The sequence below is a fragment of the Gracilinanus agilis genome, chromosome 6, assembly GCF_016433145.1.
Source record: "Gracilinanus agilis isolate LMUSP501 chromosome 6, AgileGrace, whole genome shotgun sequence".
NCBI classification, from domain to species: Eukaryota; Metazoa; Chordata; class Mammalia; order Didelphimorphia; family Didelphidae; genus Gracilinanus; species Gracilinanus agilis.
In genome coordinates this window covers 258,545,190-258,562,364 of record NC_058135.1, presented here as the reverse complement: position 1 = coordinate 258,562,364, position 17,175 = coordinate 258,545,190, and the positions used below count along the sequence as shown (strand labels likewise).

General features: G+C 45.1%; 1 protein-coding gene across 1 annotated transcript in view; it reads right to left on the bottom strand.

Moving 5' to 3' along the window:
- EHF (ETS homologous factor) overlaps positions 1–17,175 on the bottom strand; it is a 68,718-nt gene that overhangs the window by 19,259 nt on the left and 32,284 nt on the right. The window contains exon 2 of the mRNA XM_044680962.1: positions 6,030–6,129. Coding sequence (XP_044536897.1) covers positions 6,030–6,126 — 97 coding nt within the window. The 5' untranslated portion in view covers positions 6,127–6,129. The remainder of the gene's footprint in view (positions 1–6,029; positions 6,130–17,175) is intronic.

The window sequence follows — 17,175 nt, the reverse complement described above, 5'->3', positions numbered from 1 at the left end:
AGAGAGAGAGAGAGAGAGAGAGAGAGAGAGAGAGAGAGAGAGAGAGAGAGAGGAAGGGAGAGAGAGAGAGAGAGAGAGAGAGAGAGAGAGAGAGAGAGAGAGAGAGAGAGAGAGAGAGAGGAAGGGAGAGAGAGATGAGCTAGGTCTAGGGATAAGAACAGTTTCATTTTTGTCTTTGTGTTCCCAGACTCTGACCTAGTACCTGGCACCCAGATGTGATTACTGGATGCTGAAAACCCAGGGTCACTTCCAAAGCAGGGGAGTATTACCCTAGTTGATTGTCCCTCAGCATTACTTTTACTGAACAGAAATAATCTGGCACAATAAGCTGTCTAAATGAGAGAGCTGGATCAGATGGCTTCTGATGTCCCAAAACCTTTCAATCTCTAATTATGAGTCTACATCGTTAGTTTACCAAATGACTAATTCATAAAAATTTCATTATGGGAAAGTCAACTTCCTATCCATAGGAAAACCGGAGGAATTCAGAAAGTTTATGTTCAGCCCCCCTCTGACCTCAGGCTACCCTACAAACAAACTCATTTTCTCCTTGTACACTGGGAACACTTTGGTGGGGAGAGAAGAGAAATCCTTCTAAGGAACATAAGCAGGAATTTGAAAATTCAGCCCTTCTCAAGACAAGGAGCAGCCAACAGAAGGAAGGCTGTTTTTTATATACAGATTGGGAAGGCCCATTTGGACTCTCACAAAACAACAAAAACAAAACCAGAAAGGGAGAGTCTAGTTGACCAAGTCCAAACACTGGGAAAACAAATGACAAATCGGGAAGTTATTTCTAAGAGATCAAGTCCCAGAATTTTTCTACCAGTCTCAAACTATAAGACAGAGTTTGTGGGGAGGACACTAAACAGCTGCCTAAGCCCTTGTGAGTGGAATCCAGAAATTCTGCCCAGGCCCAGGCCATGTCAATAGTAGCATCTGTGAATTGGTTCTGTAGGCCCAAAGGCAATGGCCCACAAGAGTTTCTTTGGGTTCCATGTTTATCTCTCTATCCCTCATAGATTGAGTAATGAATAAAGGGCTTCTTGACTGATTGATTCCAATTTTATCACTGATCTCAGCAACCTTCAGAGAATGGAATCAGATTTAGAGAAGAAAAGAAGGAGGATACAAAAAAAATGGGCACCATGATGGATGTCCCACTCAATCTCCCACCTTCTGTTCCTTTCCAAAGTAAAATTAGTTCAAAATTATCTTGTTTTAAAATGGACCCCAGCTTCCAAAATTCAGTTCAACAAACATGAGTTGGACTTGATCAGTATGGGAGATACACAAAGACAAAATCAAAAGAGCTTTTGCCCTCAAGGGGCTTACGTTCTGCTGATGGAAAGTGACATGCTTAGTTAAATAAATGCAAAGTAATTGTGTGTGTGTGTGTGTGTGTGTGTGTGTGTGTGAGAGAGAGAGAGAGAAAGAGAGAGAGAGGCAGACAGAGTGGGGGAAGGAAGAGGGGGACAGAAGGTAAGAAAAAGAGAAAGAAGGAGAGTGAAGGAAGGAGAAGGAAAGAGAAAGGAGGGAGGAGAAGGAGTAGGGGGAGGAGGAGGGAGCACTAACCCTGGAGAAGGAAGAAAGGAGACAATCAGGTACACCCTGATCTGTAAGATGCTGGGAGCCAGGCATGCCAAGGGGCAGGGATCAGGAGGGAGGGCACTCCAGGCATGGGGCAAAGCCAGAGCAAAAGCAGTAAATGCAATATATAGAAGGAACAGGCCATTTTGTGAAGGGAAACAGCCTGAATGTCAAACCAAATGGGAAGACTTTATGACAGCACACAGTGAAAGTGGGGAAAAACTCCAGTCAATACCCCTGCACCCAAATAATGGACTATTTCAGAGAGTTTTCACCCAGCTATCTGGGATCATGTAAATATGGCTTTGGGGAATGAGACTTACTTTTTGGAGTCCCTCCTCAATGGATTTTCCATTTTACTTTTTATTTTAAAAATACAAATAGCATGGTATGGCCGAGAGAGTAATGGACTTGACAACAGGAATACCTGGGTTCAAATCTGACCTCAGACACTTACTTAGACCCTAAGCAAGTCACAACTCCAACTGTCTCGCTCTTGCTGTTCTTATGCCTTAGAATTGATACAAAGAGGGCAGCTAGGTAGCTTAATGAACAAAGAATCAGGTCTGGAGACAAGAAGAACTGGGTTTGAATTGGGTCTTAGATACTTCCTAACTGTATAACCTTGGACAAGTCACTTAAACCCCATTGCTTAGCACTTACCACTCTTCTGCCTTGGAACCAATTCTTAGTATCGATTCTAAGATGGAAGGTAAGAGTTTTTAATTAAAAAAAAAAATAAAGTCCTTTCAGTTTCAAATGTATGATATCTTCAGTTGTATGACCCAATGTCTTAGGCAACTTTCTATGACTATAGGTTACAGAGACGTTATTGAGCTGTATTGATTGAGGAAGTTTACTTACTTGGGAATTCCCCGTACCAATGAAGGCAAAGGTCTAATCCTTAGCCTTAGAGGCAGGTAGGTGCCACAGTGGTTAAAACACTAGGCTTGGCCTCAGGAAGTTCAAATCCAGACTCAGACACTTCTTAGCTATGTGACCCAGGGAAAGTCACTCTGTGTGCCTCATGGGGTCAATACTGCCTGCCAGGGTTGTTGTGAGGATCAAATGAGATCATGTAAAGAGTATTCAGCCCACAGTAAGCCCTCTATAAAGCTCATTATTATTTTTAAATGGACTTGATGGGGCAGGTGGGTGATTCAGTGGATAGAGAGCCAAAGCCTGGAGATGGGAGGTCCTGGGTTAAAATCTGATATCAGATGTAACCCTGGGCAAGTCACTTAACCCCCAATGCAAGGCTCTTACTGCCTTGGAACAAACAGTATTGATTCTAAAGTCTTTTAAAATAATAAATAAATAATTACAAATAAATAATTGACTTGATACAGCCAGGTGGTTTCTTTATATCCCCTAAAGAAAACTTTATTCACTGATTATTGGGGGAACCAGACAACTGCCCGTGGTCGCCAATTCCTTCATGAGGCTGCCTGCAGAGATTATCATCTCAGGCCTGGACACTGTCCAGTCTTGCTGGAGCAGGAAAGAAATATTGGAATCATCCAGAGTCACGTATCCTGTCCCTCTTACCATCCATTACTCCTGGCCAAGAATCCCTGTTTTCCTTGAAGCCTTCAGATACTGAGAAGCATCAAGTACTTTCTGGGAAATGCAAACTCCTTGAGGAAAAGAACTGTTATCTCTGGGGCCTAGAATAGTGGCTACATATAATAAGCCCTTAATGAAATTTTCTGAGCCTGAGAAGCTAGTAACATCCCCTGAGGTGATGCATAGATCTTGTCTGTACTGAATTATTTACACGCCGTCTTCTCTGTTAAGGTCCTAGGTTTAAATCTGGCCTCAGACACTTCCTTGCTGGGTGACCCCTGGGAAAGCCACCTGACCTCTCCATTGCTAGCCCTTACTGCTCTTCTACCTTAGAACCAATACATAGTATTGATTCTAAGACAGAAGATAAGGGTTTAAAAACAAAATGTACACTCCTTCAGGACAGAAGTAGAATTTCTGCCTTTCTTCCTAAGCAAAAAGCCTGGCACAAAATGTTTTTTGTTGTTTGGCCATTTCAGTCGAGTCAGATTCTTTGTGACCCCATTTGGGGTTTTCCTGGCCAAGATATTGGAGTGGTTTGCTATTTTCTTCTCCAGCTTATTTTACAGATGGGGAAACTGAGGCAAACAGAGTGAAGTGACTTGCCAAAGGTCACATAGCTAGTAAGAATCTGAGGCTATATTGGAACTCAGGAAGATGAGGCTTCCTGACTTCAAGACCAACACTCTTCCCACTGGTTAACCTAGGAGTTAAATCAATGTTTGGCCCAAACTGAACTAGACTGGATTGCATGGAGAGCCTCTTACAGGGGGCTCTCCTTGTATGGAGAGGGAGTTAGACACTTGGTCTCCACCTAATTTGTTCCCTTATTGTAATCCTCCAACTTCTATCTAGAAGGGGCCTCAGATCATTGAAGTTCAGCTCTCTCATTTCATAGATGAAGTCGGGGAAAACTCTACTTTCTTTCTAGGCTGTAAATGCCAACAGAATTGCCCAGCTCTCCCTCACATTCTAATTGGTGGCTACCGTAGGGCAATTCTGAAAGTGGGCCATGATCCCCTACTCCCATCCTAAAAATGATCACAACCGAGGTTGAAAGGAGATTAAAAAGTCACTTGTTTCCCCAGGAACTTCTCCCTTCTCAGAGGGACGTGGGGGGCAAGTGGAAGCCCTCATATAATTCTCACACTCCTCTCTCCTGATTCCTCAGCCCATGAGAAGGTCATCTTCCTGGCATAATGTAAGAAACGTCTCTGGTGGTGATATTAGGAAGTCCTTTAAAAGGCCATAATTCTAATTCCCAAGTTTGGAACCAGGTCCTTGAAGACCTTGGCTAAGCCTCCTCCCCTATCTGAGACATTTTAGCATGGATTTAGGACTTAAGAGAATTTGAAGCCACATTCAGTATCAAACGTATTCAAGCCAAAGAGGCTCTTGTAATGGAAAGAAAGCTGGTTTGGGAGTCCAGAGGAACAGCTGCTTGGGCGAGGGTCAATCCAGCGGGGAGAGGGGTGGGTTTGCCAGGAAAGAGGGCTTGGTGGCCCTTGTCCCTCCCCAGCAGGAGGGACTAGTTTGGACAGAGGCAGCATGGCGGCAGGACCCTGGAAATGGATTAATGGGGGAGGCTTGTCATATACACATCCAGGAAGCCATGAGTTAAGACACAGGACATCAGTCACTGGTGGGCAGAGTGGAAATTATGGAGAAGATGCACACCCTACCCAGAAAGGAAGGGCAAATCCTCACTTGCCATGTGCTAGTTATGGTGGTATGGAAATAGCTTTGAATTCAGAGTGCTGAGTTCAACATCTGCTCCACTACTTACCCCATGTATGACCTTGGGTAAGTCATCTGACTTCTCTAGGCCTCAGTTTACTTAAACCAGCACAACAGAGAAATAAATTAGTGGCCAAATTGCCAATAAGTGTTTCAAACTCCCTCCTAGCTTTCTCCCCACATTTCCTCTTAAAGTGATTGAATGGTCTAAATGAATACCTCCCATCCTACTTTTGTTGTTCAGTTGTTTCTGTCACATCCAACTCTTTGGGGGTTTTCTTGGCAAAAATATTGGAGTGGTTTGTCATTTTCTACTCTAGCTCATTTTATATATGAGGAAACCGAGGCAAGCTAGGTTAAGTGACTTGCCCAGGGTCACATAGCTAAGGTTCTAGAATGGTCTGCCAATACCTCCTCTAGATCATTTTACAAATGAGGAAACTGAAGCAAGCTGGGTTAAGCTATTTGATGAGGGTCACACAGCTAAGATACTGGAGTGGTCTGCCATTTCCTTCTCTAGCTTATTTTACAAATGAGGAAACTGAGGCAAGCTGGGTCAAGTGACTTGCTCAGGGTCACACAGCTAAGATCCTGGAGTGGTCTACCATTTCCTTCTCCAGCTCATTTTACAGATGAAAATCTGAGGCAAGCTGGGTTAATTGACTTGTCCAGGGTCACACAGGCTTGAAAGTGTCCACTATCCTACTTTACATTCTGTTAATCCAGCAAAGAACTCAAGAGATTCTTAAATAGAATGATTACACAATATCCGCATCCCCCACCCTCCTTTCTGTCCTGTCCTGGTTTCCTTGAGAAAGAAGGATGAAAGCTCGAGACGTGAACTTCTCCTTTAGGTACTACCTGCCCCACCAACATCTCTCTCTACCCGTCCCACTCAGATACCATCGGCCAGGACAGGAGGAAGGAAATCGCAGAAAAATCACCAAAAGAAAACCACTGGGCCATCATTCACAAGGAATTCCATCCTGAGGAAAGTTCTGCCTGCCCACTCACTCCCACTCCACCTATGCTCTTCCAGGACACTGTGGCATGAGGTGAAAAAGAACAGACTCCCTCGGAGTGTGGGGAAATGGCACCAAGCCCTCAACCCCACCCAAGGCCAAAAGTCCTCCTACCATTGCACGTGGGGTAACTGTCTGTCCAGGCCGGCTGTTGGTGGAGAAGATGGTTGCTGGAATTGAGATTCATCACACCACTTCCTTCCAAAATCATGATCTGTAAGGGGATCCAACAGGTCGCTCAGTTAATGCCTTCTTGACAAATGCCATTTGGAAAGCGCCACCAGTAAAATGTAAAGAAAGAGGGAGAGAGAGAGAGAGAGAGAGAGAGAGAGAGAGAGAGAGAGAGAGAGAGAGAGAGAGAGAGAGAAGAAAAAAAAAAGTCAGCTCTTCAACACCAGACCCAGGAACATGTTGCCGCAGCCCTTGTCTGGAAAGGCAGAACTCGCCTGCAATTAAAATTTCCATGTCCAATATTCATATGTATGAGACAAGTTTTTACAGCCACCCATTCATAAATGAATAATCTCCAATCAGGAATGAGGCAGAGTGAAGGGCAATACCTCTCACCAGGAGATGTTGGCCAGCCTCCAAGTTTACAAAAGTGAAAACACCAAAGGGTGATTTTTTTTTTTCTTAAAGCAGAATTTCAATCCATTAAAAAAAAAAAAAAAAAAAAACAACCTTGTAGTCAAAGAAATGGGCATTTCCAGTGAGATTCTGACCTGAAATGATCTCTTCTGGAGTTCCTGGGCATCTAACGTACACACTCAAACTTGCCACTGAACAGGGGAGGGATTGGTCACGGGCTTGACCCATGGAGCGGATCGTTGGCTGGACTCTCTGGCCACTGGGCCCTGCTTCTATTTGGGGGGCACTTAGGACTTTGCACAAGCCTAGCTTTGCTTCTTAGAAGCTCTGCCTTCACTTCCCCACTCTTCAGCCCCCAAACACAAATTATAACTGATCTTCCTTCCTCTTTGGTGTACTAAGGGATGAATATAAAATGGAGCTAAATTAGAGGAGCATTGTGTAGAAAGAAGAGCACTGGCTTTGGAATCCGAGGTTCTGAGTTCAAATTCTGACTCTATGTTTGGAGAAGTCACCTTACTTCTCATGAGTCTCTATATCAGGGGTTCCCAAACTTTTTTGGCCTACCGTCCCCTTTCCAGAAAAAAAATATTACTTAGCGCCCCTGGAAATTAATTTTTAAAATTTTAATAGCAATTAATAGGAAAGATAAATGCACCTGTGGCCATCACTGCCCCCCTGGATTGTTGCAGCACCCATCAGGGGACGGTGGCGCCCACTTTGGGAATTATTGCTCCATATCATCTTCAGCAAAACATGAGCACTCAACTAACCTCTAGGGTTCCTTTCAACTCTAGTAGTCTGTGTTGTTCCCCCTTTGTAAAATAACAGGGACTAGACCCCCTCGAAGGTCCCTTCCAGTTTGAAATCTATGGTCTTATGATTTTAATATCTATCAGTCAGTTAAGAGGAAGAAAATGGGGCAGGGAACATATGGTGATCCCCAGATCCTCAGGGAAGTGTCATTGGAAGGAACCCTGACCTGAAAGTCAGGAAATTGGGTTCTAATCTCATCTCTAGATGGTTGCTTGCTCTCTGGCCTTGGATTTGTCATCTTTAAAAAAAAACAAAAACAAAAAAACAACCAAAAAAAACCAAAAAACAACCCAAGGACGACTAGATGGTCTTCTAAGCTTCCTGCCTGTTATGAACCTGCCACCCTATGAGCTTACCTACGTGACTTGGGCAAACTACCTCCTCTAAGTGGGACCTGCTTTCCTTACTTGTAAAAAAAAAATTAGGGGTTTAGACTAGAACCCCAAAGAGCGTTTTCACCTTTAAGATGTTATTTTCGGAGAAGAAAATAATTCTGTCTAAGCTGCCCTACCTTCTCAACAGCTGGAGAGGTAAGGGGCAGGGGCAGGAAGAGGTGTGGAGGCGGCTGGTACTCTTATTTACCCAAGGCCTGGGCTCTCCCTCTTGAGCCCATGTTGGACCTACCACCAACATACTTAGGAAAGTTACTGTTTAACGTGGGAAGGTCTGGGGATCGCAGCCCAACCGGTTTGCACAGAAGGATTGGCTCGGCGGGTTTCCACTTCATGGAAGACCAGGGTTGGAGGAAGGGGAAGGCTGGAGGTGGTGGGGGTTAGGGGAGAGGTAGAGGGGGGCCAGTAGGGGTTCCCTTTAAATTCTTCCATCCAATCTGGCCAGCTGGGGTGGTTTAACCACGGGGCACAGACCAAGACAGGCAGGTTAAGGCAAAAGGTGACCTCGCCATCTCTGGGGCAAGAGGGTGGGAAAAGGCGAGATAAGGCTTCCATTGGCATTTTCCATGTGGTAGAACTCAGCAGCTTCCTAGAAACTTCCTGGCCCCAAGGACTCATCTACAGAAGGCCACAAGCTCCCCATCTAGAACAGGAAGGTACCTCAAGTCACTTAGACATACCCCCTCTTTTTTGAAGAGGAGGGAGAAAATGAGGCCGAGAGAAGAGCCAAGGTCTCATCCCCTGGAGGCCTCCACTCAAGATGGCGGACCAATTTCTACTCTTTGTGTCTGGTCATTGGAACAGTTTTAATTCCATCTGGTTGGGTATTCTCACCTAGAAAAGGGGTTTCCAAAATAGCTAAACCCCAAAGGGTGTGCGATCAAGACAGGGGGAGAAGGGTGGTCAGATGGACTCGATCCCCATCCTCTCCACCACGCTAATCCCTGGGCTTGTCTCCTCCACATCCACACCTACCACTACAACCGAACACTTCCCACTCCTTTTTCTGCAGCTTGGCAAGCTCCCAACCTTCCCCCTTTGGAGTTGGGCATCGACCCACCTGGGCCTCTATAATGTAATCCCAACCTCCAAACCTACACGGGTGCCCCTGGGAAAATCACCCCTACCCACCCCTACCATACCCAGCCAGTAAGAAAAAATTCTGAGAGCTGCACTGAATCCAAAAAGGCCGAGGCAGACCAACGTGTCCAGCCTCCCATCCCCACCTTCTCTACAAGAATAACATGTTACTTTATCAGTCACCTTGCTGACATCGCTCAAACAACAAGCACTTATTGGGAATCCACTATGGGCCAGGCACGAAGGGGGACAAAATGGAACAATCCCTGTTCCCCATTATAGAGTCACGATTCTGGTAGCTATGGGGTGGCTCTGCTAGGACTGGATTTGAGAAAAATGGAGTTCAAATACAGCCTCAGACTCTAACTATGAGACTCTGGACAAGTCACTTAACCTCTGTCAGCTTCATTTTTCCAAACTATAAAATGGTGATTTTAATAACACCTACCTCCCAGGATTGATGTGAGGGTCACATTTATAAAGTGCAAACCACAGTGCTTGGCACATGGTAGTCTCCCCCACCCTTAAAACTTTTACCAATTCTTTTTTTTCTTAATTTTAATTTTTTTTTAAACCCTCACCTTCCGTCTTGTAGTCAATACTGTATATTGGCTCCAAGGCAAAAGAGTGGTAAGGGTAGGCAATGGGGGTCAAGTGACTTGCCCAGGGTCACACAGCTGGGAAGTGTCTGAGGCCATATTTGAACCTAGGACCTCCTGTCTCTAGGCCTGACTCTCACTCCACTGAGCTACCCAGCTGCCCTCTAACTTTTACCAATTCTAAGATAGAAGAGTGGCAAAGGCTAGGCAACCTCAGGGTAAGTGACTTGCCCATTGTCACATGGTTAGCCAGTATCTGAGGTCCGATTCAAACCCGGGTCTTCCCAACTGCAGACCTGGTACTCTATCCACTGTGCTACCTAGCTGCCCACATAGTTGGTTCTTAGTGAAGATAACAATTAACAAATCAATCATTAAACTTTTATTGGGACGGCAGGGTGGCTCAGTGAGTAGAGCACCAGGTCTTGGATCCAAATTTGGCTCCAGACACTTAACTCCCATTGCCTAGCTCTTAGCACTCTTCTGGCTTGGAACCAATACAATATGGATTCTAAGATGGAAGGTAAGGGTTAAAAACAAATTAAAAAAACATTTTATGAATGTGCCAAGTACTGTGCTAGGCACTGGAAAAGAAAGGTGAAAGCCAGCATCTTCCTTTGAGGAGCTCACAGCCTAATGAGTAGATCCCATAAACATTGGAAAAGCCATGGAAAGAGAACACTGGCTGTGGGGTTTTAATTGGGGGCCTCAGTTTCCCCATCTGACCAACAAGAAGGTTCAACAAGATGGCCCCGGGGTTGGCTAGATCCATTCCAAGTTGAGGTCCCATGAATGGAAGGAAATCAAATACCCATCAATGTTCATTGCCCTTCAGCCTCATCCTCCCAGCCCAGGAGCTGCTGGGTGATGGGGCAACAGGCATCAACCACAGTGCCCCCCTTTGAAGAGAAAGCTGTTCGGGTGGCGAGGAGCCCATTTAAAGGGTATATAAAATGGTTACTACTTGTAAAAGAGTTTATAGGACAACCCCTGGTTAGTCAGAGGTCATCTGAGCCCACAGGAGGACTGATTGGAGGATCACTGGGGTCTGTCGAGTAACCGGCTTCCCCAGAGCCCGGAGCCCGGACCCAGGGACCCCTGGGAGGGAGAATGCCCTCTCGAAAGGGATACTTAAAGGATCTTTTTCATTTCCCAGTGCTCAAAGGCAGGAAGACCTGAGTTTGAATCTCGCCTTCACAGCAGAGAGAGCAAGCACTGGGTCTGGGGTTATGATGACCCGAGTTCAAACCCTCATCTTAAAAGCTCCTGCTTCTCTGGACTTTTATGGGCTGTTTCATCTTGAAATGAATGAGTCTGTGGCATGGTTTCCCGCTCTGGGAAAATCATTCTGGCAAATGGACTTCCTCCTTAAGTCATAGATACAGAGCTCTAAGGTACCTTAGGGGTCATCGAGCCCAGCTCCACTTAAAGAAGGGAAATTGATGCTTAGGGACATCACTGAGCACAGGACCCTTGGGTAATAAATGTTAGAATCAGAATTGGAACTCAAGTCTTCTTCCTACAGATTCAATACTCTTTCCATTACAGCAGGTTGCCTCCCTTTTATCAACTTTATTATTAAGATGAAGATTCATTTTATTTTTTTGGCGTCGATATTCCCGAAGTCTGGCACTCTGGGCTGTGCCTTGCCCATAGCAGACATTTAAAAAATTATTGTCCAGTCATTTCAGCGGTGTCTGACTTTTTCCTGACCCCATTTGGGATTTTCTTGGCAAAGACACCGGAGTAGTTGGCCATTTCCTTCTCCAGCTCCTTTTACAGATGAGGAAACTGAGGCCAACAGGGCTAAATGATTTGCCCAGAGTCATACAACTAGGAGTAGATTTGAACTCAGGTCTTCCTGACTCCAGGCCCAGGACTCTATCCACTCTACCTCCTAGATGCCCATTTAATAAATGCCCGCGGATGATTATCATTATTATTTTGGTCATTTGTTTCTCTCTCACAGAAGTAATGGTAGAGATTTGAACCTAAGCCCCTTGACTTCAAACCCAGTATCCTTTTCACTTGGATCATGCCGCCCATATAAACCAGAAGTGAAAACAATCCTCACCCTGAGTCATGCCGGCTGTCATTTATTCAAGAGTGGTTTACCCCAGGCCTGGAGACAAGAGGTCCTGGGTTCAAATCTGGCCTCAGATACTTTCTACTGTGTGACCCTGGGCAGGTCACTAAACCCCCACTGGCTCTTATTGTTTTTTTCTGCCTTGGAATCAATACACAGTATTGATTCTAAGACAGAAATTAAGGTGTGTGTGTATGTGTGTGTGTGTGTATGTGTGTGTGTGTGTGTGTGTGTGTTTTAAACCCTTAACTTCTGTGTATTGGCTCCTAGGTGGAAGAGTGGTAAGGGTGGGCAATGGGGGTCAAATGACTTGCCCAGGGTCACACAGCTGGGAAGTGTCTGAGGCCAGATTTGAACCTAGGACCTTCCGTCTCTAGGCCTGGCTCTCAATCCACTGAGCTACCCAGCTGCCCCCAGGTGTGTTGGTTTTTTTTAAAGAGTGATGTATCATGGCACTTTCTTAACTCCCCAATAGTTTTCCCCTCTTTCCCAATACTGACCACCTTTCCTTACTGGTTGGTGTCTGATCTAGGAATGCAAAATTAAATCATTCATGTTGAGCCACGAAGAAAAAAAAAATCCCAATTAGGATAATAGGAAAGCTTCTGCTGTTAAAACAGTTCATTGGATCCACTTCAAAGGTGAGAGGGAAAGGATTTTTGGAAAGCAATGGGGGTGGGGGTTCGGTTACATGTGCCATGGCTACTTTCCTGGAGCAGGAAAGACCGGTGCTAACTGGGTCTGACTCGGTGCCCTCCTTGATTGCTCGGGTTGCACAATGCCAAGAGATTGGCTCATGCAGAGGGAAGACAGTTTGTTAGACTGACGGTTCTGGAGACAGGAGTCTGCCCCTTAAGTTGACAAGCAGGAACTCTGTGGCGTCCATCACTTGGCAGACAGTCACAGACTCAGCTCTCCCTCCTGGCTGGCAAGTGAGTTCTGAACCCAGACTTTTCATTCTCTTGGGATGCCCCCTGGGGGGTTCGGATCCCCTCTCTGTAGCTGCTTCCCCCATCTACAAAGTAAGGGGCAGGCCTTGGGCGCTGAATCTAGCCATGATCAAGAGAAAGTATCCCCAAGAGCCAAACAACCACACGACGAAATCCCAGCAGCAATGAGCAAGACCCCATAGACCAAGGCAGGTCTCTGGGCAACAGCTTCCAGAGGAGGGCTAATCTCACCCTTCCCTCTCACCCCAATCCCCACCTGGAACTTGTCTCCACCCAGCCCCACCCAGTCCAGCAGCAGATGTGCCATTACCGTCCAAGGGGATCCAACCCTGACCATCACCACCTGCAAGGATCTATTTTTAGCTTTTGGGAGAGGAGGGCATTCTGGTCACGAGGCACATTTGCGGGTGCCAACCTGGGTTTTTAGAGGGAGAACTGTGGGACAGAAAAACCAAAAGATGGTTCAAAGGAAGCTGACCTCCCAGGAACTACTAACCCAATAATGATTCCAAAGAGCACACAAGCAAATAGGACCTTTCTCTTCTCAGTGGACAGAATGCTGTGCTCACCGCTAGACAAAAATCACTAGATTTCTGACCAACTCTTTCTCTGGGAGAGGGAATGGTTCAGTTGGGCGGAGGCGATGTGCTCCTCTAGAAAAGATCAGGATGTAAGAAAAATGCACTGGAAAAACGATTAAGAATAAAGAATACAATCTTAGCTCATTTCAGGCAAGTTCTCAAATGAGACAGCATGACAGAGCAGGAAGACACTGTTGCTGGAGGTAGAGTAGCAGATTCCAAATCCCTCCTGTGATAGTAACTACCTATGAGCCCTTGGCCAAGTCACTGGACTTTTTGCTTCCTTATCTGTAAATTGAGGCAAAGCTAGGTGGCACTGTGGATATATTGCCAGCCTGGAGCCAGGAAGTCCCCTCTTCTTGAGTTCAAATCCAGCCTCAGAACTTACTGAGTGGTCCTGAGCAAGTCATTTAACCCTGTTTCCTTCAGTTTCCTCATCTGTAAAATGAAATGGAGATAGAAATGGCAAACCATTCCAGGATCTTTGCCAAGAAAACCCCAAATGGGATCAAGAAGAGTAGCTGAACAACAAAAAAATCTAGAAAATGAAGGGTATTGGACTGGATAACTCCTGAGACCGTTTCAAACTCTAGATCTGTAAAGACCACAATTCTACCCAACTACAAGCATTTATGAAGAGCCTACTCTGTGTGCCAGGGATGGTACCAGGCGTCGGGGACACCAAGAAGAAGCCAAGCCAGCTCCTTGCCTCAAGGAGTTCATAACCTAATGAGAGAGACAAGGTATCCATAAACATGTACGTACAGAGCAGATGAAAGATTACCTTCAACAGGAAGACTAGCACAAGGCTGCTGAAGGAGCAGTCTTAAAAGAAGCCAGAGATTCCAGTTTAGGAGGGAAAGTATTTCAAGCATGGGGGGGAGGGCAGCCAGGACAAAGGCAACAAGATTTTTGTGTGACAAACAGCAATAGTTAAGTGTGGATCTGAACCAAAATCCACTGGCTACGGCTAGACAGTGCTGTGGGTAGAGCACCAGGCTTGGAGACAGGAAGATCTGAATTCAAATTCAGCCTCAGACAAATCACTTAAACCTCATGCCTCATGTTACTTACTCCTCTGGGGACACACTGGAAAAGGAAATGGCCAACTCTTGCCAAGAAAAACCCATAAAGAAAAAGTCAATGACTCCCAAACCAGTGTTGAGGCAGCTCCAGGTACCCTAGTAGATAGAGCCTTGCATCTGGAGTCAGAAAAACATGAGTTCAAATTGGAAACTTTCTAGCTGTATCACTCTGGGCAAGTCCCTTAACCTCTACCTGTTTCCTCATCTGTAAAATGGGGGTAATAATAGCACAGACTTCTCAACATTGTTGCTGTGAGGATAAGATGAAAGAATATTTGTAAAAACTCTTTATAAACCTTAAAGCACTATATAAATGCTAGTTATTATCATTATTATTTTCACTGTATGACATTACCCATTAAGAATGGACAATAAAAGACTCTAAACAATCACCCTAGAGCAAACATTAATAATGTGGAAATGGGTCTTGATCAATGACACACATAAAACCCAGTGGAATTGCTTGTTGCCCCTGGGAGGGGGGGTGGGAGGTGGTGAGGGAAAGAATATGAATCATGTAACCATGGGAAAATATTCTAAATTAATTAATTAAATAAAATATTTCAAATCAAAGAATGGACAATAAAGACTGTAGAGTCCATAGAAGACATAAACACAGGAAAAGCTGCATGTGCCAGAGTTTATCTGAGTCTAGATGAATGGGGAACACTGGAATTCATTGAGTAGGGGATGAGAAGTGACAAGATCAGATCCACATTGTCCCCCTAATCGTTCCAATTCTTGGCCTCCTCTGGGTTCATTCCCACCCTGTAAGGAGTGGCTCTGAGGATAGATAACCCCATTTCAACTGAGTTTACAACTCCAAATCCCATCCTATTCACACAATGAATATCAAATTCTTCAGGTTAGGGATGCTCATCCAGTAGCTTGAAACTCACTCTGGTAAAATCAGTCATTACCTTCCCCAAAGACCACCCACTCAATTAATCCACAACTTCAACTGACTTCAAATTTGTCTCAGTTTCCTTATCTGTAAAATGAGGATATTAACAGCACCTCCCTCACAGGGTTTTTGGGAGGGAAGACCAAATGAGATAAGTCATAATGTCTGGTACATAGTAGGCACTTAATAAATATTTGTTCTTTCCCCCTCTATGTTTCCTGACTCTTAAGCTAACATCAGTAAGAGACTGGACTAGACCCATTCTTCCTGACCCAGGGGCTGCCTCTCCCTGAGCATTGGCCAACCCAATGGCTGGGTTGAAAAATGTAAAGAAAAAAGGAGAAAGGTAGGTATTAGAGGGGTCCTGGGCCATAAATCTCAAGCCAGAAGGAGTCTCAAAGGTCATCCTGGTCCAAGCCCTTTGTTTTACAGATGAGGAAACTGAAGGCCAAAGGTTGGACATGGCCTGCCCACAATCATAAAGGCAGTGGCAAAATTAGAATTTGAATCCATGTCTGAATCCAAATTTAACATTCTTGTCACTTGTTTCCTAGCTGATGAAGAACTGAAATCTCTTGTTCTGATTCCAATTATCTGGAAAGGCTGATTTTGGGATAAAAATATAGTTCATTGGGGGGCAGCATGTGGATAGGGAGCCAGGCCTCAAATTGGGAGGTCCTGGGTTCTAATCTGACTTCAGACACTTCCTAGCTGTGTGACCCTGGGCAAGTCACTTTGCCTGGCCCTTACCACTCTTCTGCCTTGGAACCAATACACAGTGTTGTTTCTAAGGCAGAAGGTGAAAGTTCAAAAAAGAGAGAAAGAATAGAAGTTTATGGATTCGATTAGGTTTATTGGTTAGGCCAGCATCATAACCAATAAAGTGGTATAGGTCGCCATGGCTCTCACCTAATCAAGATGACCTGAGCTGGGGCCAGCAGCTTAATAAATAGATTTTTAGGAGCTCATTATTCAGCCCTTCCCTTGACTATCCCAAGACATCTCTAATTGGTGAGAGCTAATTAAGAGGTACTCCATCAGCCTGTCCACTTCCCCTCATAACTACTACATCTAGGGGAACCCAGAAAAAGAACCCTGGTCCAATTTATTAACCAAGTTCTATTTAAAAGGAAAGAATTCCTGGGGCCAAAGAAAATGCAAAAAGCAGTAGGCTGGATTCTAGTGTCTCTGACCCAGACCCCAGACACACGAATACTCAGTAATGCTCGCTAATACAAAGTATTGAATACAGTTTATGAAAAAATGAATTCTTATACTCCATAAGAGCGCAGGACCCAGGAGGGGGATGGACTTGATGGCCTGAGGTCCCTTAAAGCTCTGGGTATTCCTGGGTCCCATGGATAACTCACAGGGGAAGCAATGCAAAGGCTAAATCAATTGTTTGTTAACAGAAAGGTAGGTTGGACAGAGATGGTGGCCTCCCCAAACCCAAAGGGTGGAGCTGAAAAGAACAAGAGGCCCTGGCATGACTGAGGGGGCGAAGCTGGGACCAACCTCTGCCCAGAGAACTGGGAGGGTGTGTCAAGTCTCAGGGCGGGGGCCACCCTGAGCCTTCTTGTTGTCTTTTGGCCCTGCTTAGTGGAGAAGAAAGGCAAACTCAATTCACCGAGGCTGAAACTGCTGAACTGAGACTTTCTTATTGACTTCACAGAGAGAATCTTCCAGCTGAGACAGGCAGAACACAGCTTGGATGAGCTACTCCAGTGGGAGGTTCTGTCCTTAGCCCAACTCAAGCCATCGGGTCCTTGGGGCCTGAGACCCAGAGGTCCCCCCATACCTAAGGAGTTGGAACACCTCTAACTTATTCAGCAAATCCAGGAACTACTAAGAACACAGGAGCTTAAATGATAGAAACAGAAATGACCCCAGAAGACCATCTAGTCCAATCTCCTCCTCACTTTACAGATGAGGAAACTGAGGTCCTTTTCTTTTTCTTTTTTTAATTAAAATTTTCAGGATGGATAAATGCATATTAATTGGAAAAAAATAAGAGATTACCTTAGGCTACTTTATTGACTTATTGAATACCAGTACCCAAGGTATTGTGGGGAAAAGAGAAAAATAGAGTAACTTCCTTTCTTCCTTCCTTTCTTCCTTCCTTCTTTCCTTCTTTCCTTCTTTCCTTCCTTCCTTCCTTCCTTCCTTCCTTCCTTCCTTC